The sequence below is a fragment of the Schistocerca piceifrons genome, chromosome 5, assembly GCF_021461385.2.
Source record: "Schistocerca piceifrons isolate TAMUIC-IGC-003096 chromosome 5, iqSchPice1.1, whole genome shotgun sequence".
NCBI lineage: Eukaryota > Metazoa > Arthropoda > Insecta > Orthoptera > Acrididae > Schistocerca > Schistocerca piceifrons.
Window position 1 is genome coordinate 267,319,099 of NC_060142.1, and position 27,095 is coordinate 267,346,193.

The 27,095-nt window shown below is 42.4% G+C and overlaps 1 protein-coding gene across 1 annotated transcript in view; it reads right to left on the bottom strand.

Moving 5' to 3' along the window:
* The window catches only part of LOC124798934 (zwei Ig domain protein zig-8-like), a 218,909-nt gene that overhangs the window by 44,802 nt on the left and 147,012 nt on the right, over positions 1–27,095 (bottom strand). Inside the window, exon 4 of the mRNA XM_047262468.1 lies at positions 4,870–5,038. Within this exon, the coding sequence (XP_047118424.1) occupies positions 4,870–5,038 (169 nt within the window). The remainder of the gene's footprint in view (positions 1–4,869; positions 5,039–27,095) is intronic.

The window sequence follows — 27,095 nt, forward strand, 5'->3', positions numbered from 1 at the left end:
TCAATGCGGAATAAAACAACCCCTGTTTCAGAAAAAAAATGTGTTGCATTACTTAGTGAACTGCCCTCGTATATGCGTGAGATCGGAGTAAAGGGTTAGTTTTATGCTGCTTCGCTGTCTATAATGTAATATGAAAAAAAAATGTAAAAATAAGAAGTACTGAAAATGTTTCGAGGTGGAAATCTGGAATTTGTTCTAATCCACCATAATTTTTTTTCATTGTTTAGCATTTTATGTTTGTAGATTATTCCCCACTCAAGCCTACCGACTGCCTGTGAAGCAAAAAAAGGAAATTTGTAAACCAAAACGAACCGAAGCATGTCACGGGAAAACGCTGCCGTTTTAATATGTGTGCCTCATGCTCTGGGTAACTAGTCCTAGCCTTCTTGTGGCGATAATTAAGTGTGCTTTACCTGTGTAAAAACACACGACAATGGGTTAAAAACTCGTAGCGACTTATCTAACGAAGAAGAGGTCTACATAAAAACATCTTACATACGAAAACGTCGCCTTCGTTTACTAAATTCTTGACTGTGGTGCCGACGATAACGGAGAAGCATAAAAATGGTTTTCCTTTTTGTAAACAGCTCATATCATCATCAGGACTGGGACTTTTGGTCTGTTCTACTTCTTTAAACAAATGGCCAGGCAATCTTTTCATTGGTCTTCCTAAAGACTTTTTATCTCCTAGTTTATATGATTTTATAGGTTTAATGATACTTGCATCTGCAGTACGGTCTTGTTCTTTCCATCTCATCTGATATTCTTTTATTGCTCTAGTTACGTTTTGCATTTTCGGTTTAGCTCGAATGTCATCATTTCCCATTTTATCCATAGAGGTTTATCAAGCCACGTACATAGTGAAATATTTCCTTTCTCCTCTCATTTCTATTCTTAAGGATCCACTTTTGACACTGACTGAGTAGATCAGGTGTACAGAACTTGTGTAATCTCTGTGGAAAGTTTCCCCAACGTTTTGTGTACTGAACCACAAAAATAGTTAATTAGATCTAACTTAATTTATGTTTGTGCTTCCTATGCAATACTGCACCATCAGTATTGAAGTATATTATTTTTCTCTATGATCCGCTTGTTAATTTAACTCTTAAGATGTATGTGATGGAGTGTAAAAACTGTCACTGATTCTGAGTTCGTAATGGGGATATTCAGAGTGCATTTTCTGGCTACGTTTCTTAAAAATCTTCTTGTAAAACTTCTTAATCTAACTATCAATTATTCGGTCGTCCACCAAAATTCGTGTCTTTAACATCAACAATATTAATTTTAAAATGTTATACTGTCTCTACCCCAGCTTCAGTTACGTGTTCGATATATGTATTAAAAAGAATGGGTTGAAATGAGACACATTTATCTAATTCCGTGGTTCATCTCAGCCATATCAGGTATGATTTACGCTCTCTGTATTAGTATTTTGTTACTCATATACAAACTCTGTATAGTTCTAACAAGATCAGATGGGATGCCTCTACTTTTTAAAATTTTCCACATTTTGTTTGTTTCTGCTATATCAAAAGCTGCTTGGTAGTGAGTGAAGGGAAGAAATGTTGGTAAGTTGAATCCAAGGTGTTTTTGTATTTGTTGTGTCAAAGTGAAAATCAGTCTACTCTTCCTTTGACAGAACCATATCGACAACGCAGTTTCAGCGATTGGAGATGGTCTGTTTTTTAAAGTTCTGCCATACAATTTACAACATGTATTTAAAAGACCACTTCCTCTGTCATTCTATCTCCTTCCCTACACTTTTCAGCTGTATAATCATTGTTCCAGTACTTACTCGTAAAACAGTGTAGTTTTATTTTTGCAATGTTCTGCACAGTTTTCGTCTGTTCTCTATAGATTGCATCACGATCTGGAGTTTCTTATTGTACGTACTTCCAGTGTTATGAAGCTACAACCAAAATAAAGAGTGTGTCTAGTAAATATTTCCTAAGTTTTTTACAGTACTGTTTTGTAGAATTTACTCAGAGTATTTTTCCATGTTTTGTTTTTAAGGTTTCCGTTAATTTTTTACGTAATTTGCTGAATTTATTAAGCTTAAGTTGTATATCTTTGCTGTAGCCACATTCCAGCTCACATCCTAAGTTAGTAAAGTGGTTTAGTTGCTCTATGATTCAATGATGTATCACTATTTTGGTTATAATGTACTCTTTCTCCAAAAAGGCCATTGTCTTGGTTTTTCCTGTTGGGATTTCCAGGTCAAGTTTCGCACTTATTTCTTTCAGTAAGTAAATACATTCCTGGCGATTACTAAATGTGATATCGACCTAGATCTCAACGGATAAATGACTAATCAGATACCAACTAACAAAGTAGTACGACATAGCTGCTGAGTCTCCCCAAATATGTTTTAACACTTACATACATGAAATAATGCGTACATGGAAAACACGATTTCAGAAAGATGTACGCCTAGATAGGAACTCTTTTTAAATAACTTACTATAGACTATGCTGAAGACGCAGTGATCAAAGCGGGTAAAGAAGAGGACTTTCAGGAAAGACTTGTGCTAATCTTACGTGTTTCATGTTTTTATGTGCATATGTGAAATATATACTTCTCCGAAGACTTGTTTGAAGGAGATCTCCATTTTACTCTACCCTGGAGACTGCATCCTTCTGAATTGTTGTTGTTGTCTTCGGTCCTGAGACTGGTTTGATGCAGCTCTCCATGCTACTCTATCCTGTGCAAGGTTCTTCATCTCCCAGTACCTACATCCTCCTGAATCTGCGTAGTGTATTTATCTCTTCGTCTCCCTCTACGATTTTTACCCTCCACACTGCCCTCCAGTACTAAATTGGTAATCCCTTGATGCCTCAGAACATGTCCTACCATCCGATCCCTTCTTCTGGTCAAGTTGTGCCACAAACTCCTCTTCTCCCCAGTTCTATTCAATACCTCCTCATTAGTTATGTGATCTACCCATCTAATCTTCAGCATTCTTCTGTAGCACCACATTTCGAATGCTTCTATTCTCTTCTTGTCCAAACTATTTATCGTCCATGTTTCACTTCCATACATGGGTACACTCCATACAAACACTTTCAGAAACGACTTACTGACACTTAAATCTATACTCGATGTTAACAAATTTCTCTTCTTCAGAAATTCTTTCCTTGCCATTGCCAGTCTACATTTTATATCCTCCCTACTTCGACCAACATCAGTTATTTTGCTCCCCAAATAGCAAAACTCATCTACTACTTTAAGTGTCGATTCCTGATCTAATTCCCTCAGCATCACCCGACTTAATTCGACTACATTCCATTATGCTTGTTTTGCTTTTGTTGATGTTCATCTTATAGCCTCCTTTCGAGACACTGTCCATTCCGTTCAACTGCTCATCCAAGTCCTTTGCTGTCTCTGACAGAATTACAATGTCATCCGCAAAAAACCTCACGATTCATCTCTTGGCATTCCTATACGATTTATACCACCCACACGCTTGCCTCCAATACTAAATTGGTGACCGCTTGGTGTCTGAGAAGGTGTCCTGTACACCGATGCCTTCATTTGATCAATTTGAGCCAATTTTATTAGGTATCTCCTCATTAATTAAGTGATCTACCCATCTAATCTACAATATTCTTCTGTAGCACCATATTTCGAAAGCTTCTATTCTCATTTTGCTTAACTGTTTATCGTCCATGTTTTACTTCCGTACATGGTTACACTCCAAACAAATACTTTCCTACTACATAAATCGATATTCGATGTTCACAAATTTATCTTCTTCCGAAATACTTTTCTTGTCACTGCCAGTGCTTCAAATGGGTCTGAGCACTATGGGACTTAACTTCTAAGGTCATCAGTCCCCTAGAACTTAGAACTACTTAAACCTCACTAACCTAAGGACATCACACACATCCATGCCCGAGGCAGGATTCGAACCTGCGACCGTAGCGGTCGCGCGGTTCCAGAATGTAGCGCCTAGAACCGCTCCGCCACTCCGGCCGGCGTCACTGCTAATCTACTTTTTATCTCGTTCAAATTGCTCTGAGCACTATGGGACTTAACATCTGAGGTCATCAGTCCCCTAGAACTTAGAACTACTTAAAGCTAACTAACCCAAGGACAACACACACATCCATGCGAGAGGCTGGATTCGAACCTGCGACCGTAGCGGTCTCGCGGTTCCAAACTGTATTTCATATCGTCTCTACCTCAGCCATCGTCACTTATTTTGCTGCCCAAATAGCAAAAATGGTCGACTCATTTAAGTGTCTTCATTCCTAGTCTAATTTCCTTAGCGTCACTTGTTTTAATTCGCTGACATTCCATTATCCTTGTTTTGCTTTTGTTGACGTTCATCTTGTATCCTACTTCGAAGGCAGTGTCGATTCCGTTCAATTGCAGTCCTTTTCTGTCCGTCGTTTATTCAAATGTGTGTGAAATCTTATGGGGCTTAACTGCTAAGGTCATCAGGCCCTAAACTTACACACTACTTAATCTAAATTATTCTAAGGACAAACACAGACACCCATGCCCAAGGGAGGACTCGAACCTCCGCCGGGACCAGCCGCACATCTGTCGTTTACTGCTGGTTCAATGCACCGACTGAATAAGATAGGGCATACGCTAAAACCCTGTCGTTTTCAACCACTGCTTCTCTTTCATGCCCCCCGACTCTTATAGATGCAGTCTGGTTTCTGTATAAGTTGTAAACAGTCTTTCGCTCTCTTTATATTGCTCCTGCTACTTTCAGAATTTCAAAGAGAATTCAGAGGCCGAACATAATTATTTGTATGGAGGCAGCGTCACTGACGAACAGCGCAACGAATGTCGTTTGTGGGGCCTCAGGAGCAGAGCAAGTGGGCGGCAGGTAGGCACGTGCAGACAGGCCGCACTCACCGTCGAGCACGTGCACGGTGACGGTGGCGACGTCCGCGTTGCTGGGCCGGCACGTGTAGTGGCCCGAGTCGGAGGGCCGCGCCTTCTGCAGCAGCAGCCGCGACGTCGTCTGCTCGCCCTTGTCCGTCACCACGCTGACGCCGCCGCGCTCGCTGTCGTAGCTGATCACCTGCCGACAGTCACGCACACACGTACACTGAAGCGCCAAAGAAACTAGTAGAGGAATGCGTATTCAAATACAGAGATATGGAAACAGTCACAATACGGCGCTGCGGTCGGCAACGCCTGCGTAAGACACGTGTATGGCACAGTTGTTATATGGGTTCCTGCTGCTACAATGGCAGGTTACCAAGATTTAAGTAAGGTTGACGTTGTGTTACAGTTGGCGCACGACCATTTCAGGAGTGTACCGCGAATATCAGTAATCTGGCAAAACAACAAATCTCTGGCAAAGCTGCGGCTCGGATAAGATCCTGCAAGAATGGGACCAACGACGACTGAAGACAATCGTCCAGTGTAACAGAAGTGCAACCCCTCCACAAATTACAGCAGATTTCTATGCTGGGCCATCAACAAGTGTCAGCGTGCGAACCATTCAACGAAACATTATCGATATGGGGTTTCGGAGCCGAAAGCCGACTCGTGTACCCTTGACGACTAGACGACTCAAAGCTTTACTCCTCGCCTGGGCCCATCAACACCGACGTTGGACTATTTATGGCTGAAAACATGTTGCCTCGTCGAACGAGTCTCGTTTCAAATTGTAACTAGTGGAGGGACGTGTACGGGTTGAAATGTCTCTGATGGATTTGTTACTTACGTGACATCCAAAGAGTAATCCACGTACGAAGCCGCAGAGCTCAACCGACCCATTCTGCTCTTATTGCTTCTCTACAAATAAACGCTATACTCCCCACGTATTATACTGCCAGTTCTGTTTCCCGCGACATTTAGTAATAGCTTTCGCATTGCATGGGGATGTTCAAATACTTTTGATAACATACTACATTCTCAGTCGATGTATTATTCCTCGCTGGGGCCAGGGGCCCATCCTATCAGTTAGTTTGGACTCCAGAGCCAGATACCCTTATGTGAGTGACAAAGGAATTTCTCCAGCGTGGAGACGTTGTTTCAGACCTATTACAGTCCAGAACGTGTTGTTGTCGGGGTCTACCACAATTGGGTACAAGCAAATGGCTATCCCATGGCAGACTATTTGAGATAAACGTCTGAATAGATTACTGGAAACCGAGGAGTTACTGGGAAATGTGCAATGAAAGTGCCTGCTGCATAATAGTTCGGCTAAAATCTGAGCAGATGAAAATTTTCTGGATCGCAAAATGAGGACACTTGTCGGAAGCGCTGGGGCGTGTAGGAACCAGGTCGCCGCCTCTGTAAGGTTGAGGCAATATTTTAAGAGTGTCGCGTGTATGAAGTAGGGAGTGAATCATCCCCAGTTATCGATAGACTTCTGTTACCACTGTTGCGAGACGAAGAGAAGTGTAATATGGTTAGAGGGAGGAGGAAGATGACATGGTCAGAGAGAGGGCCAGGAAGAAAAGGACAAATAGAAGGGGAGAACACATGCAGGTACAGATAGAATAAGGGGGAGGAGGGCATAGGTAGAAATGAGGGTATAAGTTGGTCAGAGGGAGGAAAATTTGAAGGAGGAGATGTGTCCAGTATGTGCCTAAACGTGAAATGCTGTATTGATTGCAGATGGAGAGCATTCTGTGATCAATTTGAGTAAAATGCCTTCACGTAGAGGGCTATGGTGACTACTGGGGCATCTGTATACGGATAATGCCAGAAACAATGCACCATGTGAAATGGTTGGCATGTTCGACTGGCCGTGACAGATAGGTGAAATCTGGCGAAATATTACAGGCAAAGGGTCACCATGAATACATTAGTGGAGACTTCGTTGAGACCTCATGTAGCCTTGCGTCGTTTATCTCTGATATCATACCACAGGCCACACAGACTTGTATGATGTAGAGCCAAAAATCAACTGGGATACTAAGTGGCATTATGTGGTGTTAAAGATGGGATCACACTTTTGGTTTTGAAGGCCAAATCGACGTCAGCATGCCCATGGATGACATGGTGAAAGGTCACAAGAAGCAGGAATTCTCGAGACACATATGTTTCCAGTTACTGTAGTCAGAGTGTGGGGGTATATATATAAGAACAGAACACATTTGGCAGTAAGTACGTGGCAAGAATAGTAAGCACTGGCCTCATATCTTTCACGATTAGCAGTCTTGCAAGTCTACTGACAAACGCCTTGAGGAGTGCATGGATCCCAGACTAGCCTGCACAGTAACCCACTTATCATCCACAGAGTGGGTCTGGGATACAATGAGATGAAGTAGACTTTCAGACCAAACTCCAGTGAGCAGTCAACGGGAAGGTTCAATGAATGTGTTTCAGTCATGTCAAAAGATTTATGAAGATCTCATTCCAATTGTGTTCCTCAATGCCACAACGACTACAAGAGTGGAGGTCACATCCGATAGTGGTGTTGAACATCTGAATGGAATGAAGGTTTCATTATTTATTGTAGCAACGCTGCTTTCAAATCTCCACTAACCTATCTGAAATTGATGTAGTGCTCTTCTGAACTGTTTTACTGTTTTTCAGTGCCCCCTCTGTGTCTTATTTCGTTGTGGCGTCACCAATTTAGTTAATATCCTTTTGGTATACGCAAGAGAAATCGTGAAGCAAACTGTGTTTCATTAGTCTTAATTAGTCTGAAGGTGGTCAGGCGTGTCCGATATGAGGAAGCGCCGTTTACACAGATATTTGCCTAACTTTCCTGCTGGGTTCCCACGCGTGCCGTTTATAACGCGAGTGTCGGCTGAATCAACAGGCGGCTCGTCGGTGCCTGTGTGCAGCTGATGAGCTGCGAACGGCAAAATGGTCCCTTTGCGTGCGCTTACACTGACGTGAAAATGTTAAAAAAATGGAGAAGACAGAGGTGAGCTGCTGCAGCAATGAAGTGGCGTGTCATGTCCGTCCCACAACGGGGTTTCAGTATTCCCTACAAATTAATATGTGTCTGCAGTATGATAGAATGGTGTTTGCAAAAGTGCACCTACGGTTTCATTCATATTGATGAGAGATTTGCATACTCCATGAATAATTAAACAGTAGCTATAAAATAGCTCGCCGAGGAGGGCTCTAGCGCTGCCCCCGGCAGGTGCGTCCGAGAGGTGCCGTGTATCTCAGCAAATGACCAGTCGCATAAATTAAAAGCCTCCCCGCAGACCAGCACTTTCGGGACTTACACGCTAGCTGAAAGGATCAAAAGGAATGGACTACCGTAGTTGTGGACTCTGCTGTTGTTGATTATTTTGTTTGCAATACAGTGGAACCTAAATGTTAAGGAAAATCTCAAATGCGGATGAATTTCTGGAAAGCTGAATAATTGTAAGGATGACGGTAGTGGCCAGGGTGGCTAAAGAGGACAGTTGTTTTATTCTTTTGGAGATTACTGCAGACTAATGACGAACACTTAAAACTATTTCCAGAGATTTCTTTCGCATTGTGGTGATAGTTGCACGTGCTCCTCTGCACGTAAATATATTTCTGTTTTCTATACGTCTGATGTAGAGTAAATGACAAATTCATTTGCATGTATTAAAAATATATACAGGGTGTTACAAAAAGGCACGCCAAACTTTCAGGAAACATTCCTCACACACAAATAAACAAAAGATGTTATGTGGACATGTGTCCGGTAACGCTTAATTTCCATGTTAAAGCTCATTTTTGTTTCGCCAGTATGCAGTGTACTTCCTCGATTCACCGCCAGTTGACCCAATTGAAGGAAGGTAATGTTGACTTCGGTGCTTGTTGACATGCGACTCATTGCTCTACAGTCAAGCACATCAGTACGTAGCATCAACAGGTTAGTGTTCATCACGAACTGGTTTTGCAGTCAGTGCAATGTTTACAAATGCCGAGTTGGCAGATGCCCATTTGATGTATGGACTAGCACGGGGCAATAGCCGTGGCGCGGTACGTTTGTATCGAGAGAGATTTCCAGAACGAAGGTGTCCCGACAGGAAGAGGTTCGAAGCAATTGATCAGCGTCTTAGGGAGCACGGAACATTCCAGCCTACCACACGCGACTGGGGAAGACCTAAAACGACGAGGACACCTGCAATGGACGTGGCCATTTTTCGTGCAGTTGACGATAACCCTAATGTCAGCGTCAGAGAAGTTGCTGCTGTACATAGTAACGTTGACCACGTCACTGTATGGAGAATTCTACGGGAGAACCAGTTGTTTCCGTACCAAGTACACCGTGTGCAGTCAATGTCAGCAGCTAATTGGCCTCCACGGGTACACTTCTGCGAATGGTTCATCCAACAGTGTGTCAATCCTCATTTCAGTGCAAATGTTCTCTTTACGGATGAGGCTTCATTACAACGTGATCAGATTGTAAATTTTCACAATCAACATGTGTGGGCTGACGAGAATCCGCACGCAATTGTGCAATCACGTCATCAACACAGATTTTCTGTGAACGTTTGGGCAGGCATTCTTGGTGATGTCTTGATTGGGCCCCATGTTCTTCCACCTACACTCAATGGAGCACGTTATCATGATTTCATTCGGGATACTCTACCTGTGCTGCTAGAACATGTGTCTTTACAAGTACGACACAACATGTGGTTCATGCACGATGGAGCTCTTGCACATTTCAGTCGAAGTGGTCGTACGCTTTTCAACAATAGATTCGGTGACCGATAGATTGGTAGAGGCGGACTAGTTCCATGGTCTCCATGCTCTCCTGATCTCAAACCTCTTGACTTTCATTTATGGGGGCATTTGAAAGCTCTTGTCCACGCAACCCCGGTACCAACTGTAAAGAATCTTAGTGCTAGTATTGTGGACGGCTATGATACAATACGCCATTCTCCAGGGCTGCATCAGCGCATCAGGGATTCCATGCGACGGAGGGTGGATGCATGTATCCTCGCTAACGGAGGACATTTTGAACATTTCCTGTAACAAAGTGTTTGAAGTCACGCTGGTACGTTCTGTTGCTGTGTGTTTCCATTCCATGATTAGTGTGATTTGAAGAGAAGTAATAAAATGAGCTCTAACATGGAAAGTAAGCGTTTCCGGACACGTGCCCACATAACATATTTTCTTTCTTTGTGTGTGAGGAATGTTTCCTGAAAGTTTGGCAGTACCTTTTTGTAACACCCTGTATACGCAGAGTGAAGCGACGAATGAAAATTTGTACCTAAACTGCGATTCGAGCCCTGATCTTCTGCTCAGTAGTACGACGCGCCACACCACCGCCACACCACCCTGGCACAGTGGCTTTGCACAATTATACAGACTATTCTAACCGCTCGCTCTTCAGTCCAAATTGACATTCATGCCTCAGGCCAGTTGGCATTCGCCCTTACTCAAAGTGTATTGCAGATGCTATTCGACAGTAGAACAGGGTTAGAAAAAACAGTTAGTGGTACAAAAGTGCCCTCCGCGACACACCATTAGGTGGCTTGCGGAGTATGATGTAGGTGTAGATGTAGATGCAGAGGATCTTTAACTGTGTTCGAATGACATCTAAGCATCAAACGAAACTGCAAATCCTGCCTAACACCCGGGCACAGGGCTTTAATGAAATCAAACCGTAAGGTGCTAGCGACACTGATAACTCTCAACATGTATAATGAATATATGCTGACCGAAGCGACGGATGAAGATTTATACGAAGGATGATGTTTGAGACTTGAAATGGTTTTTGGAACCATATAATTTCAACGAAAGAAGTGTAGGTTGTGACATTTAGTTGCTTCAATGCCGACAAAGGGATATATTTTCGCCTTGGAAATCACGTGTAATTTTGTATTCAGACAACATTTAACCTCGCCTGGAACGGCGAAGTGGCCATCTCGCGAGTTTGTCCAAACATATTTTTAAAGTAAATTTACCTTCCTCCAAGACAATTGATTTGATAATAAGACAGCTGGATTTCATAAAGTAAGTATGCTAAGGCAATAGCGTATTAACAGCTTGGAGGAGAGGTAAGTTCTTTTATTTCGTGATGTGTTTTAAAATTCTGTCCGAGTATTTAAAAATTCACTGCAACGATTATGGGGTTCCAAATAGTGTATTTTCAACATGAGGATTGGTCCGTTCTCTTACTTACTGATATGTCTTAAAGTGCTACCTAATTACTTAAAAAATCACTACAACTATCGTGACATTGCGGATAGTACATTAACAACATTGTGGAGAGGTACATTCTTTTATTTACTGATAAGTTTTAAGACGCTGTAAAATTATTTTAAAAAATCTCTACAACAATTAAGGGATTCCATAGCTATGTAACTGATATTGGATGCTGTAAGAAAAGAAAAGGTGCCGATGAAAATGGTGTTCTGCCTAAAAGAGATAGTGAGTGACAATGACAACAACATAGGCCCATTTTTGACTGATGTAAATGAGACGGCGACACAACCGTCCTGTTTAGCAGTAAGTCCAAGACACTCTGCCTCCGCCAGAATTAAAATTAGACCAACAATAACAACAAAAAACAAAAGCCAAAGAAGTGGCAAGTCAACAATAATAACGTTGGGCCCGTACAGAACTGAACTGTTAAAAGATAAATTTGAGAAAGCAATCCAGATTAACAAGAGGAGAATCAAGCCACTAGAAACGTTCGTAAAGAATAAAAGGTCCAAACCTGCTTAAATACACAACACGAAAGCAAAGATGCAACAGCTAAAGGAGGCCAGTGAGGCGCCAGGAGCAGCGTTTTGGAGAGTGCACTGAAGAAGACGAGTATACTGAATATTTGTATTGTATTGAAACCACCTTCAACTCTAAGGACAATGAAGGCTAGGGTAGATGCTCTAATTGCACGATGAATATGCTGGTTGTGGTAAGATGACATGTTTATGTGTAAATATTGTATTAATACTTAACATTTGAATCTTCCTTGACTCTGAAAAGATGACGAGTTTCATTGCGTAACTTATAAACTGAATCTTTTGCATAATTTGGTAAATTACTAACATATTAAAATTTTTTTCTAAAACTGAAATACATTTCATTCCACTAACATGTAGCTCCTTCATTTTACAATCTCTTGCTGTTCACACTGACCCAACATTTTCCCTGCATGTTATTTTTCTTCCCGGTTTGTGGCCACTTTGTCCTATATACTGGGCAAAGTCGCCATTATGCAGACTTCCATTTAACCGCTCTTTTCTGCTGCAAAAAGAGAATAGTTAGACACTGTATAATTTATACAAATGTATTTCATGAACTTATCTTCGAAATGAGTTGAGAGAAAACAACATTTTCCTTATGTTGGTCACTATAGCCAGCTTACTCCCTCATGAAATGTAGATGACCTGAAGAAGCACAAGTAAAATATGGAAGAGGACTATCAAGAACTTAAAATCGAGTTTACGATAATTTTGAAATTTTCAATAGAAATTTAAAGAAATTAGTGTTGTATATATAACCTCACTACTTGGTAGCGATACAACATGTATATATTCACCAGAAAACGGATTTAGCACGTAGAAATTGGGAAGCACTGAAATGAAACTTCAAATATTGACAGACTATGTAGTACTACTCAGTGATTAGAAAATGAATCTAAAAGAACAATTTGTTGTTGTCAGTAAGACAGTGAACCATGTTCGGTCTGAAATTTGGGACTACCTTGATGGATGTAACCACTGTATCCTCTTGCGAGCGACGGTGGTCAACAAGTATCGTAACAGGCTTTGGGTATTCTTTATGTAGCCACGGGATGGAGCTGATGACCTAGTTGGTCCTGCACAAATTGAGAATAGATGAGGGTCATATTGTGGCCAAGTGAGTTGATCACAATCAATATAATGTTAGGAATAATACGAGCGAACCTGTCCAAGATTCTTACAGAAAATATCCTCACCACTTGGTGTCATCCTGGAGACAATGGTGAATTACAGTCGAATCGTGATCCATCGTTCAATATGTTAGCACAGCATCAACCAGTAGTCCGTACTGCGGCAAGAGAAAGAGAGAGAGATAGAGAGAGAGAGTGGTCGAGCATTGGTTCAACAAGGGAAGGTATAATATAGTGGAGGAGGTACAGGACTCAAGACCCCCATCGAAGAAGGGATTAAAAGCCTGAATTGCTAGAGAATGGCCAGAAATCTGGAACAGGGTGGAACTAGGTGAGAGTACCAGTTATTTCCTAAGTCAAAGGAAAAACAAGAATGCCATATTTGTAGCTGTCAAAGAGAGCAATACACTCTCTGTCCAGATACTAAAAATGTCCCAAACAGTCGGCCGCGGTGGTCTGGCGGTTCTAGGCGCGCAGTCCGGAACCGTGCGACTGCTACGGTCGCTGGTTCGAATCCTGCCTCGGGCATGGATGTGTGTGATGTCCTTAGATTAGTTAGGTTTAAGTAGGTCTAAGTTCTAGGGGACTTATGACCACAGCAGTTGAGTCCCATAGTGCTCAGAGCCATTTGAACCATTTTTGTGCCAAACACCCGTGAATTTGGAGTAAACGGCACCCCAGACAGCATCATCTGGGAATCTGCCAATAGACAAGATGTTAGAGACAGAGACAAGAACATCTTAGGTAGTCGCCAATCAATAGCACAATTAGGAATGAGGAGGTAAAGTAGAAACTGAACTTCCTTGCAGTAAACACATCATATTACAATGTACAATGCTACATAGCCGAGAAACAGACTAGAAGCTATACACTTTGGGAATGAGGCGCATCAAGGCAGAGCACACGACGACATCGTCATTGCGTAGGAGTCAGGACGTGGCAGCCATATCCCCACCTCAGCACCTGGGACGGCAACGTGGCACAGCCTCTGTGAATCCTGAGGTACGGCATTATGACTTAACGAATCAGGAGATAACAATCTAACATAATGAGCATAACAAATTCTGCTTCTAAGACCAAGTTGAGTAGTGTGGTGTCTTGATGTGTAATGTAATGTATTTTTGTACAGCGTACTGTAGAACTGCAAAATGTATGATGTAGCAATGGCTTGCAGTACTATGTTGGAGTTGCATGTGCGTTTTCTATTTGGGACGAGAATATATCTCTCTGCCATGCAGCCAAAGCGTAGAATGTGAAAATTATTACTTTAAACGTAATTACTCCTCCTCTTTCTTTTTCTCTTGCTCTCGACTTATCTTCCTTCCTATTTATTTTACTTTCGTTAAGCAGCATAATTCTGAGACATAGTAACACATTTGCAATACTGCGTCTGATTTAGTATCTTCAAAACAGACTAAAGTAAAAAAATGTATAAACAAATAAACAGCTCCATGCAGCAAGTATGACCCGTCCCAGACATAACCGTTTGTGTTGTGATGTTAGCAGCATCCTGTTCACGTGATGGCGAGTTAATAATCTGTCTCCTATTGGTCTCCAATTAATGGAGTTTAATTACATAGCGTGTCGTACTGAGACCGTCTCCAGTCCCCGAATTTCAAATGCGGGTATGAGGGTATTACAATTTTCTTGGTATGGAATAGACTAATAGAGCAGTCCTGAGTTAGTATGGTGATTACTTTTCTCCCAGAATTATGATAATTTGTGTGGTGTCGCTCATGTTATCATATAGTACACTATTGGGCTAGTGCCACATAGAAATGCCCACACGTCTGAAAATGGCACAATTTGGCTGTTGGCCATAGGCAAACCCAAAATGATACGTTTTCGAAACGTTTTCAAACGTTCGTAACGCTATTTTCTTCCACTACGTAGATGCTATATAGGGTGCAAATTTTAAGTTGACAAACCAGAATAACTCGAAAAATAAGCTTCACACGAAAAAAATGTGTAGAATCCAGAGTGGATTATTTTCGAGGGGGACATCTGCTGTTGCTAAAATTTGACCGCCACCCCAGCCCCCTGGGGGTGGGGTAAGAGGAAACATTAAAACTTCAAACGGGAACCCCAATTTTTATTGCAGAATCAGATTCCACATAAAAAAGGACGTACATTTTGTCTTAAACATTTGTTTTGATCCTTGGTAGTTGGCGCTATAATTCAAGAAAATCCATGTCCTCATTTTTGCGTGGAAAATGGTCACGGGTAAATAAAAAGTAGAATGTTTGGTTAGTTAGTTAGCTAGTTAGATGATCTGTTTGATAATTAAAAGTTGTGTGGCCTCATGACAACGAAACAAACAAAATATATCCGAATCTGCGGAAAAAATTAATAGAGTGTTTGGGTCAACTTTTGTAAAATTCTAATTCCTCTCTCTCAATCCCCACCCTTTGAGGAGACAGAGAGAGTGTTTTATTTTTAGCGAATCAAAATTTACGAACAAAATAAGTACTTTTTATTTATCTGTAACCATTTCCCACGCAAAAATGAGAACATGGATTTTTTTGAATTACAGCTCCAACCACCAAGAATCAAAGCAAATGTTGAAGACAAAATGTACGTAGTTTTTTATGTAGAATCCGATTCTACAATAAAAAGGGGGGTTGCAATTTGAAATTTTAAAGTTGCCACTCGCCCCAGCCCCAGGGTGCTGGGGTGGCGGTCTCAATTTAGCCTGAGCAGATGTCCCCCTCGAAAATAATCCACTTTGCATTCTATTCATTTTTCTTGTGGAGCTTATTTTTCGATTTATTCTGGTTTGTCAACTTAAAATTTACACTCTGTATGACTTCATTTCCTTATCGTCTAGTAATTTTTAATGTTTAGATTGGTACATACGATATGTCAGTTACTGCAAATATATATGTCAATTTAGACGTTAAAGTCGGCGAGTTGAAACTGAATCACATCTGTCAGCTTCGGACTAGTTAACTTGTTTCTGTTGCTGTAGAAAGTATTATGATGTTGGTTTGCTAACTCAACGCAAAATCTCCTCCTTTCTCGACCGCGATTCTGCAGTCTTTGACATCCTTACACTCTGTAAGGCTGTCAAAAAGGCTTCGGTTGTACTCTCCTATGTGCCTTCCAATGGCCATTTACGCATGTGACACCCGTAAAATGCACATAAAATCGGAGCAGAAAATCAATATTTTTCACCAACGATGGTTGTGAATAATTCTGAAGATCAGTTTTCGGTTCGCGTTTGGAAAGGTGAAATGCTGAGGAGTCGTCCAAACAGTCTGCACAAAACCATTGAAAGAAAACTGACGCTTGCGGAACAAATTCTGTCTGTGAAAGTGAACGATAACTACGTATGCACATTGTCCATGATCGTATGTATCTGTGCGGCACTGGTTTCACATTGCACCAGTTTCTGTAGGTGGTTAACAGTACTTCTGATAGCAGCTTTTGTGGGACCCCTAGCAAATGCACTGCACTACTTGTATAAAGCCTTTTTCAGCTCAAGAAAGGAATGAGGAGGCTGTTCCAGGCAACAATAAATTATTCCAAGAGGCGCATCAGGTTTGAAGAAGGTCGCATCAAAAAATGCTGCATCTTATACCTTAAGATTTGGAGACTGCTGCTCTACAGGTACAATTCTTTGTGACGCGATGTTGGTCCACTTTACGTTCCCTGTGTGGTCGTATATTACCAGATGCATCTACTAAATCTGCCGAAGGGATATATTTGAGATTCCTAAATGCGACATTCTCAAATTCGTGTCATCACAATCCGTAGGGTAAGACATAAACTTCTGAGTGCTCGCCAAAACGTATTCTACGCAGTAACACTGTTCTGCCTGAAGGCCTCTCTTCCGCAGATGTTTGATGTATCGCAACTGTTTCTGGCTGACATCATATCAAAACACATCCGTTATTACTTTGCACTACAGACTAGAGCTCACAGGTGAAGGGTCCGGTGCTCCACTGATACGCAGTGCAGTGGTAATATTGACGTACTTGCTAATGCACTCCTTCCTATGATGTGATGTGGGCACTGCATCCATGACTGGTGTGTCGCTTTACGTGTATATATGACATTATCGAAGCCCTTTGTGTATGGTGCTTGGTGGCATAGCCCTTCTGGAAGTTGCAAGAAAGGACAACGGTACTTCCTGTATGGTTATGTCCCTATCTCTTGGAGCGTAACAACAGCAAATGGTGTTGAACTTTATATATCTTGGCTACCTGTTAAGACTGTCTATCCTATGGTCGTCAGGCAAAGATTAAAACAGCCTCCTGTTGCGGTCTGTATGTAAATGGTGTCAGGACGACTTTTTTGTTATACCAAACGTCTTCTAAGTACTTTTGTGGTTTTCTCTCTATCGGGAGAATCTTATAGATACAGAGATGAACGCTTTGTTTCTGTCGTTATATGAACGATACTTGAATATTTTAAACGATTGCAAACTAATTACTTGACTGATTTGTGAAAACATACTTCAGAACGTATATGCCAACTCAGTTTGATAGTAAAAAGTTTCAGAATTTATATTTAAACATAGTTTCTCTTTTTTTAGCTCGCAACTAGTTTGATGCAACACTCCACACTAGTCTATCTTGCACAAAAAGCTTCCTTTTCTGAATAGCTACTGTGGTGAGCATTGAGATCACTTGAACCTGTTTACTGTTTACAAGCCTCCGTCTCACTCTATACTTTCTCTCTCTCTCTCTCTCTCTCTCTCTCTCTCTCTCTCTCTGTCTCTCTTCCCACCCATACATCCCACCACTGCCAAATGAATTATCCTTAGTACCCAAAAATCTAACCCCCTTTCTAATCAAACTAAGGCAATAATTCCTCTCCATAATTCGATTCAGAACCCTTACATTAATTACGCGATTTATCCATCCAATCTTCAACATTTTTCTGTAGCATCACATTTTAAAAGTTTCTGTTCTCTTCTTATTTGTACTTCTTAGCTTCCAGATTCCTCTTCCATGGCTATAGCAGAGAAAGTCATTTTCAGAAAGGACTTCCTATCATTTAATTTTGTATATGATGTTAACGCATTTAGGTGACAAGATACATTTCTTGCTCTTGCCCGTCAACATTTTATATCCTTTTTTTCTGTTGTCAAAAGTTATTATGTTATTCAAATAATTTACCTCTGCTACTACTTTTAGTCACTCATTTCTAAATCTAATCCCCTCAACATCGGTAGATTTAATTAGATAACATTCCATTCTTCTTGTTTTTTCCTGTTAATGCTGATCTTATAGGCTCTTTTCAAGACACTATCTATTACGTTTAATTCCTAGTTTAACCCCTTTGGCGCCTGTGACAGAATTACATTGCTTTTCTTTCGCTCTGAATTTTAATTGCCTTTCCTAATGTTTCATTCATTTCCTTCACATCTGACCCAATCTTCAGACTGAATAACATTTGTTATAGGCTACAGCTCCGATCCACTCTCTTCTCAATTACTATTTCCTTTCCACGTCCTTGGGCTCTTACAGCTGCGGTCTGATTTTTGTAGAAGCTGTGGACAATAATTCTCGCCCTTTGTTTTATCTTTATTACCTTCAGAATTTCAGAGTGTGTTCCAGGCAAATTTGCCTGAAATCATTTCTAAATCTATAGAGACTTCAAACGCAGGTTTCTCCTTCTTGAGTCTGCCCTGTAAGATACGCCAAGAAGTCAGTATAACCTCGTGCGTGTCTTCTTTTTACTAATGCAAAATGTCCTAAAATGGCATTTCAGTGTTTCCGTAAAATGAATACAGCAAATTGCTTTGCGTATTAGCAATGTTGTGTCCTCTGATAGCACTGCTTAACGTTCGGCTGTATCGCCGCACACACAGCTCGAGCATTCGGTATTTATAGGTCCAATGGCTGTGCAGCTGCCACTGCGACACTGGGTCGATACCGGAAATTAGCGTCCCCACCGGAAATCGAGTCTGCGACGGCTGCATGTGAAACCTTGCATCTGAGCTAAAATACTGTTGGGACCCAAGAACGCAGCGGCACGGTTCTAAGGCAGTGTCCATGGACATATAGAAGCGTGGCCCACTCTTATGGTACTTTTCATCTGCAGCCTGACGTGGAAAGCTATTACTACAACTCGACAGATAAGGGACGGGGTTTGGCATGGGCCTTTGCTAGCGGAGTATCATAATTGTACAACTATGCACGTAGCATGGAAGCGATTATACGTTAGTGAGACCTTTGAACGGACATTATTCAGTGCATGTTGTACTCCAGTAAACTGATCAAAAGCATCCGAACGCCACTATGAGATACGGAACTGACCACAACATGGCATGAGAGGCGTACACGCGCCTATTAAAAGAGGCGGGTAATGCTGAGTTGGCAATACTGAGTAGTCAGAATACAAACAGTAACAGGAGAATGGATCGTTCAGGAGAGTTCAGTGACCTCCAACAAAGATTAGTCTCTGGATGTCACTTGAATAACAAATCCATCACTGATGTTCCTGTGTCGTGATGATGACGACACCGTTCCACGGCTGCCAACTGCGCAAAGTTGTATTTCGCAACGATATCGCTCTCTGCAGTAGCGAGGCATTCGAGACCGTACCTTTCTTGGTGCCGGTGCAATGGCCAACACCGCATGGTTAACTGCTTCACCTCTGCTAAGATTTGAAAGTCTTCCCGGATGTAGTGCGATCCTCCTCCGCTTCACACTAATAAGGATGTCAGAGCCCAGAAGGAACCTGAGGAAGACTATTTTTAGCTTTCCAAACAGGTGCTGAAGGAAATCTTCGTGTCTGTAATTGTACAAATTAATATTCAGCCTGTGAAGAGTCAGATTACCGGAGCTAGGTGTTATATGTTGCATTTTGGATGCTGGTGTGGCTGTTCAGTTCAATTTATTTTTTTAAAAATGTGTTCCTGGTGAAGTGGCTGTCAAGCCTAATCACAGAATTCAAACTGTTGTTATTGTTATAGCTCCTGTCGTATCTCAATCAAATTAAAATTTTAAAATATTTGGTAAAAAGATCATTGGCTCTAATCACGAAATTAAAATCTGAAGACTTTGTTTGTTAAGTTGGCCAGTGGGTCTAACGACTGAATTGAAATTGCTTCTTGTTAAACTCAATGTTGAAAATTTTTTGGTAAAGTTGCCGCTGTGCCTAACTGATTCAGATATGTTTCATTCAATTGCGATCACTAGGGAGCGATTAATGTTTGTTAAAATCTATAGGCAATCTTTAGGCTGTAATAAAAGTGGTTAAGAATAACCCAGAATGAGATTTTCACTCTGCAAAAAGAGTGTGGCTGATATGAAACTTCCTGAAAGATTAAAACAGTGTGCCGGAACAAGACTCGAACTCGGGGCCTTTGCTTTTAGCGGGCAAGTGCTCTACCAACTGAGCTACCCAAGCACGACTCACGCCCCGTCCTCATAGCTTCACTTCTGCCAGTACCTCGCCTCCTACCTTCCAAACTTTACAGAAGCTCTCCTGCGAACCATGCAGGACTAGCACTCCTGAAGGAAAGGATATTGCGGGAACATGACTTAGCCACAGCCTAGGGGATGTCCCAGAATGAAATTTTCACTCTGCAGCGGAGTGAGCGCTGATGTGAAACTTCCTGGCAGATTAAAACTGTGTACCGGACCGAGACTCGAACTCGCGACCTTTGCCTTTCGCGGGCAAGTGCTCTACCAACTGAGCTACCCAAGCACGACTTACGCCCCGTCCTCACAGCTTCTCTTCTGCCAGTACCTCACCTCCTACCTTCCAAACTTTGCAGAAGCTCTCCTGAGAACCATGCAGGACTAGCACTCCTGAAAGAAAGGATATTGCGGAGACATGGCTTAGCCACAGCCTAGGGGATGTTTCCAGAATGAGAAGCTCTCCTGCGAATTACTTGCCCGCGAAAGGCAAAGGTCACGAGTTCGAGTCTCGGACCGGCACACAGTTTTAATCTGCCACGAAGTTTCATATCAGCGCACATTCCGCTGCAGAGTGAATATCTCATTCTGGAAACATCCCCTAGGCTGTGGCTAAGCCATGTCTCCGCAATATCGGTTCTTTCAGGAGTGCTAGTCCCGCATAGTTCGCCGGAGAGCTTCTGTAAAGTTTGGAAGGTAGGTGGTGAGATACTGGCAGAAATGAAGCTGTGAGGACGGGGCTTGAGTCGTGCTTGGGTAGCTCGGTTGGTAGAACACTTGCCCCCCAAAGGCAAAGGTCCCGAGTTCGAGTCTCGGTCCGGCACACAGTTTTAATCTGCCAGGAAGTTTCAAGAATAACCCAGATAATCAACAGCTTTTCCACTCTCCTATCACCTTTATACAGCAGCCAAAGTTGACTGTTGGCAATGTGGTTCTGAAGTCAAACGCGAAGGTACAACCACGGGTAACCCAAACACGACTATTTTCTTTGGGATAATGCAGTGCCTGTATTATTCTGATTATGACACAAAGTTTCTTTGGACATGCAGGCACTGCGGCGACCACAGCCGATACGAAACACATCAAATGGATTCGCAATTGCGCAAAGGGACGACCATCAGCTGGAAAACGGAATGACGACAACGAAAATTTGTGCCGGTCCGGAACACGAACCGGATTTGTCGCTTGTACCAGTAGCAAGCGGGCACCATACCATTTGGCTGCGCATGCACAATCACGACCAGAGCAATTGCGAATTCGTTTGATGTATTTTCTCTATTTTCGGCTCTTGAGGCAGAATGGTCTACAGGCATTCAGATATCTCACTGAAAGTGTCTCTTGCAAAGTTCAAGCTGTCATATAGATGAAGAATGGACACATCCTATGTTAATGTCCGCTAACAGACGTCAAGATATAATGGGAAATCTAAAAGTTTCAGTTATAAAGCCGTACAGTACTGAATCGGTATGCCAATCAGGCAAAATCGCCGTGAGCACTGAAGCAATCATTCCAACGACGAGCCAGATTGAAAACAACCGTTTAGAATAACACCATCTTCTGCTGTACGAAGAATCTTATAACTACCTGCTGCACATCCTTGTCAGACAGGAATCGTCGACGATTCAAGAACTTTTTTAAGCAACCGAATGCATGATAATCGCGTGGGGAGAGATCAGGACCATATGACTGGTGTTCGTGTCTCCCACTTGAGTTGACGTAGATCCTGCTTTACGACATTATTATGAGTGGCCGTGCACCATCATGAAGCAGCTGCTCGCAATGTCACTATTTTCGTGGACATCTCGCCTTTAGTGCAAGAAGTAATTTCTCCAGCGTTGGACAGCACCGTTCTCCAGTGATGGAGACACCGGGTTTCTCCAAATCAATAAGCAGTGGGCCCCACTAATCGAAGAACAGCGTGATTATCAACTTTGCAGAACATGGATAGCTCTGGAATTTCTTAGGTAGGTGGTTTTCGATAGACACGTGGCCCTACGAACGTTCTTCATTCTCCGATGGATATCTGCCAGTGTTTGTCATTCGGCAACCAAGAGAAAAATAACATTACTTTTGTCTTTTCTTGGTAATAAAGTCACCATAGTTCACGTTCGGGCATTTAGCGCACGCACTTTGGAACGACTTGATTGTCACACTAATATCTGGCCTAATAGTCGGTGCTTATACACACGCATCGGAGTCGCGCTATGTTGCACATCCGCTGCAGCAACAATGCCCTCAAAGCGAAACCTTTTGATCGTGTAGTGGTTTTACCTGAAGAAGGTTATCAAGCACTATTCTTTATTTCCTCCGTATATGATCAAAATGATCAAATCAAATGAGTCGAAACAAGGCCCCGGGAGTAGACAACATTCCCTTAGAACTACTGACAGACTTGGGAGAGCCAGTCCTGACAAAACTCTACCATCTGGTGAGCAAGATGTATGAGACGGGTGAAATACTGCCAGACTTCAAGAAGAATGTAATAATTCGAATCCTAAAGAAAGCAGGTGTTGACAGATGTGAAAATTACCGAACTATCAGTTTAATAATTCACGGCTGCAATATACTAACGCGAATTCTTTACAGAGGATTGGAAAAACTAGTAGAAGCCGACCTCGGGGAAGATCAGTTTGGATACGGTAAAAATATTGGAACACGTGAGGCAATACTGACCCTACGACTTATCTTAGAAGATAGATTAAGGAAAGGCAAACCTACGTTTCTAGCATTTGTAGACTTAGAGAAAGCTTTTGACAATGTTGACTGGAATACTCTCTCTCGAATTCTGAAGGTGCCAGGGGTAAAATACAGGGAGCGAAAAGCTATTTACAATTTGTACAGAAACCAGATGGCAGTTATAAGAGTCGAGGGACATGAAAGGGAAGCAGTGGTTGGGAAGGGAGTGAGACAGGGTGTAGCCTCTAAATGGCTCTGAGCACTATGGGACTTAACTACTGAGGTCATCAGTCCCCTAGAACTTAGAACTACTTAAACCTAACTAACCTAAGGACATCACACACATCCATGCCCGAGGCAGGATTCGAACCTGCGACCGTAGCGGTCACGCGGTTCCAAACTGACGCGCTTAGAACCGCACGGCCACACCGGCCGGCGTGTAGCCTCTCCCCGATGTTATTCAATCCGTATATTGAGCAAGCAGTGAAGGAAACAAAAGAAAAATTCGGAGTGGGAATTAAAATCCATGGAGAAGAAATAAAAACTTTGAGGTTCGCCGATGACTTTGTAATTCTGTCAGAGACAGCAAAGTACTTGGAAGAGCAGTTGAATGGAATGGATAGTGTCTTGAAAGAAGGGTATAAGATGAACATCAACAAAAGCAAAACGAGAATAATAGAATGTAGCCGAATTAAATCGGGCGATGCTGAGGGAATTAGATTAGGGAATGAGACACTTAAAGTACTAAAGAAGTTTTGCTATTTGGGGGGCAAAATAACTGATGATGGTAGAAGTAGAGAGGATATACAATGTAGACTGGCAATGGCAAGGACAGCGTTTCTGAAGAGAGAAATTTGTTAACATCGTGTATAGATTTAAGTGTCAGTAAGTCGTTTCTGAAACTATTTGTATGGAGTGTAGCATGGACGATAAATAGTTTAGACAAGAAGAGAGTAGAAGCTTTTGAAATGTGGTGCTACAGAAGAATGCTGAAGATTAGATTGGTAGATCACATAACTAATGAGGAGGTATTGAATAGGATTGGGGAGAAGAGAAGTTTGTGGCACAACTTGACTAGAAGAAGGGATCGGTTGGTAGGACATGTTCTGGGGCATCAAGGGATCACCAATTTAGTATTGGAGGGCAGTGTGGAGGGTAAAAATCGTAGAGGGAGACCAAGAGATGAATACACCAAGCAGATTCAGAAAGATGTAGGTTGCAGTAGGTAGTGGGAGATGAAGAAGCTTGCACAGGATAGAGTAGCATGGAGAGCTGCATCAAACCAGTCTCAGGTCTGAAGACCACAACAACAACAACAACAACAACAACAACAACAACATCAAACTTGCATATTACTACCTTTGCTCTCATGACTTTAGTAATCTAGGAATGCTAGGTTTTATCGGTTACTAACAACCCGATCTAGACAGTTCCAAATGTTTCGTGCTTTACATGCCGGAGGTCATCTGTCTACTGGAACATAAATCTTGATAATCTAAAAATGACACTTGTAGCCACTTAAGTGGACGTCCGTTTGCGATCTTGGTGTGCGAATTCCAGCCTTCTTCGCCTTGCTTCGGCCACGGTTTTGGATAGCAACATTTTGGCATGCATGGTATACTTTAGCCACAATGACAAACGAACCGTTTACAAATTTAGCCGTTTCGGAAATGTTGCCACACTTGCCCAGGAAGGCGATGATCGTGTCCTTTTGGACGTCAGATTAATCGCTTCGTTTTCGCATATCTAGAATGGCTGCACTGTATTCCTCGATCCCCACCCCCACGACACCCTTTATATCTACTCAATTGCTAGTGCTGCCACATGCCATCTGTGAGTAGTTAGCTCCCGTGGACGTCGAACATGGACGGCGGTTGCATTAATGGGACTAGACCGAGTATTATAATACTTAAATCACCTTCATTCATTTCCTTACCTGAGTAAACACTGCATGCATCTCCACCCCTCCCACTTTCTGTGAACCCTGTGATTTGCACTTCGCTCCCTTTCTCCGTTTGCCTATGCTCCGCTCACTCCCTGAGCTGCGCGAGCACAACTCAGGACCAGATCAATTGCGAATTCATTTGATGTATTTTCTCTAACATCTACATCTACATCCATACTCCGCAAGCCACCCGACGGTTTGTGGCGGAGGGTACCTTGAGTACCTCTATCGGTTCTCCCTTCTATTGCAGTCTCGTACTGTTCGTGGAAAGAAGGATTGTCGGTATGCCTCTGTGTGGGCTCTAGTCTCTCTGATTTTATCCTCATGGTCTCTTCCCGAGATATACGTAGGAGGGAGCAATATACTGCTTGACTCCCCGGTGAAGGTATGTTCAACAAAAGCCCATACCGAGCTACTGAGCGTCTCTCCTGCAGAGTCTTCCACTGGAGTTTATCTCTCATCTCTGTAATTCTTTCGCGATTACTAAATGATCCTGTAACGAAGCGCGCTGCTCTCCGTTGGATCTTACCTATCGCTTCTATCAACCCTATCTGGTACGGATCCCACACTGCTGAGCAGTATTTAAGCAGTGGGCGAAAAAGTGTACTGTAACCTACTTCCTTTGTTTTTGGATTGCATTTCCTTAGGATTCTTCCAATGAATCTCAGTCTGGCATCTGCTTTACCGACGATCAACTTTATATAATCATTCCATTTTAAATCACTCCTAATGCGTACTCCCAGACAATTTATGGAATTAACTACTTCCACCTGCTATATTGTAGCCAGATGATAAGGGATCTTTCTTTCTATGTATTCGCAGCACATTACACTTGTCTACATTGAGATTCAATTGCCATTCCCTGCACCATGCGTCAATTCGCTACAGATCCTCCTGCATTTCAGTACAATTTTCCATTGTTACAACCTCTCGATATACCACAGCATCATCCGCAAAAAGCCTCAAGGTCATTTATGTATATTTTGAATAGCAACGGTCCTACGACACTCATCTGTGGCACACCTGAAATCACTCTTACTTCGGAAGACTTCTCTCCATTGAGAATGACATGCTGCGTTCTGTTATCTAGGAACCCTTCAGTCCAATCACACAATTGGTCTGATAGTCCGTATGCTCTTACTTTGTTCATTAAACGACTGTGGGGAACTGTATCGAACGCCTTGCGGTAGTCAAGAGACACGGCATCTACCTGGGAACCCGTGTCTATGGCCCTCTGAATCTCGTGGACGAATAGCGCGAGCTGGGTTTCACACAATCGTCTTTTTTGAAACCCATGCTGATTCCTACAGAGTAGATTTCTAGTTTCCAGAAAAGTCATTATACTCGAACATAATACGTGTTCCAAAATTCTACAACCGATAGACGTTAGAGATATAGGTCTATAGTTCTGCACATCTGTTCGACGTAACTTCTTGAAAACGGGGATGATCTGTGCCCTTTTCCAGTCCTTTGGAACGCTACGCTCTTCTAGAGACCTGCGGTACACCGCTGCAAGAAGGGCTGAATCGTGCTTATGTACCTTTTGGCAGGTTGTAAACTTCCCTGTTCGATGTCACCCTCAAAATTGAGCCCCAAAACTCCACTATATCCCCCATCGTTGAGATCTTTGTCTTGCTGCCGCGCCTTTGTCACCACGCCCCACTTCCCTTACATCGCCGTGCGGGATTAGCGGAGCGGTCTCAGGTGCTGCAGTCATGGACTGTGGGGACAATTTAGGTTAAATAGCATGTAAGCTTAGGGACTGATGACCTTAGCAGTTAAGTCCCATAAGATTTTACACTCATTTCAACATTTTCCCTTACGTCTTCGCACTGAGTCTTCTTTGACGGTAATTCCGCTTCATCCCCTTCCCTAACATCTACTCACCGTCTCGATTACAATATCTACTAACTCTTTTTCCAATGAAGGCTTTACCCCACCCTTACCCGTAGCGACAGCAATCCTGCCGCATCCTACCACCTGTAAGACATGATAATCTTCAATTCTTTCTCATTCTACTTTCTCCAACGCCACTGGCATCGAATCTCCAGAGACAAAAGTGTTTTCTAGGCCCAGAGCACCTTCATTCTTACAGATATAAAGTCCGCATACATGGGTACTGCCTGACCATCTCCCCTAAGAGACTAATATCAGTTTGGGCCACTTGTGGCGATTTTTAACATTGCACTAAATTTCACACTCCCAAAAACTCCCCCTCCAGCTCAGTTAGGATCCTATGCTGTTACTCGTGTTTCCTGCACTTTTTATGTATGTCTATTATTCTTTTGTTTGTGTCCCTGTCCTTTGTGTTTTCTATTGCTGCATGGAGTTCCCCAATATCTTTCCTTAATTTCTTTCATCT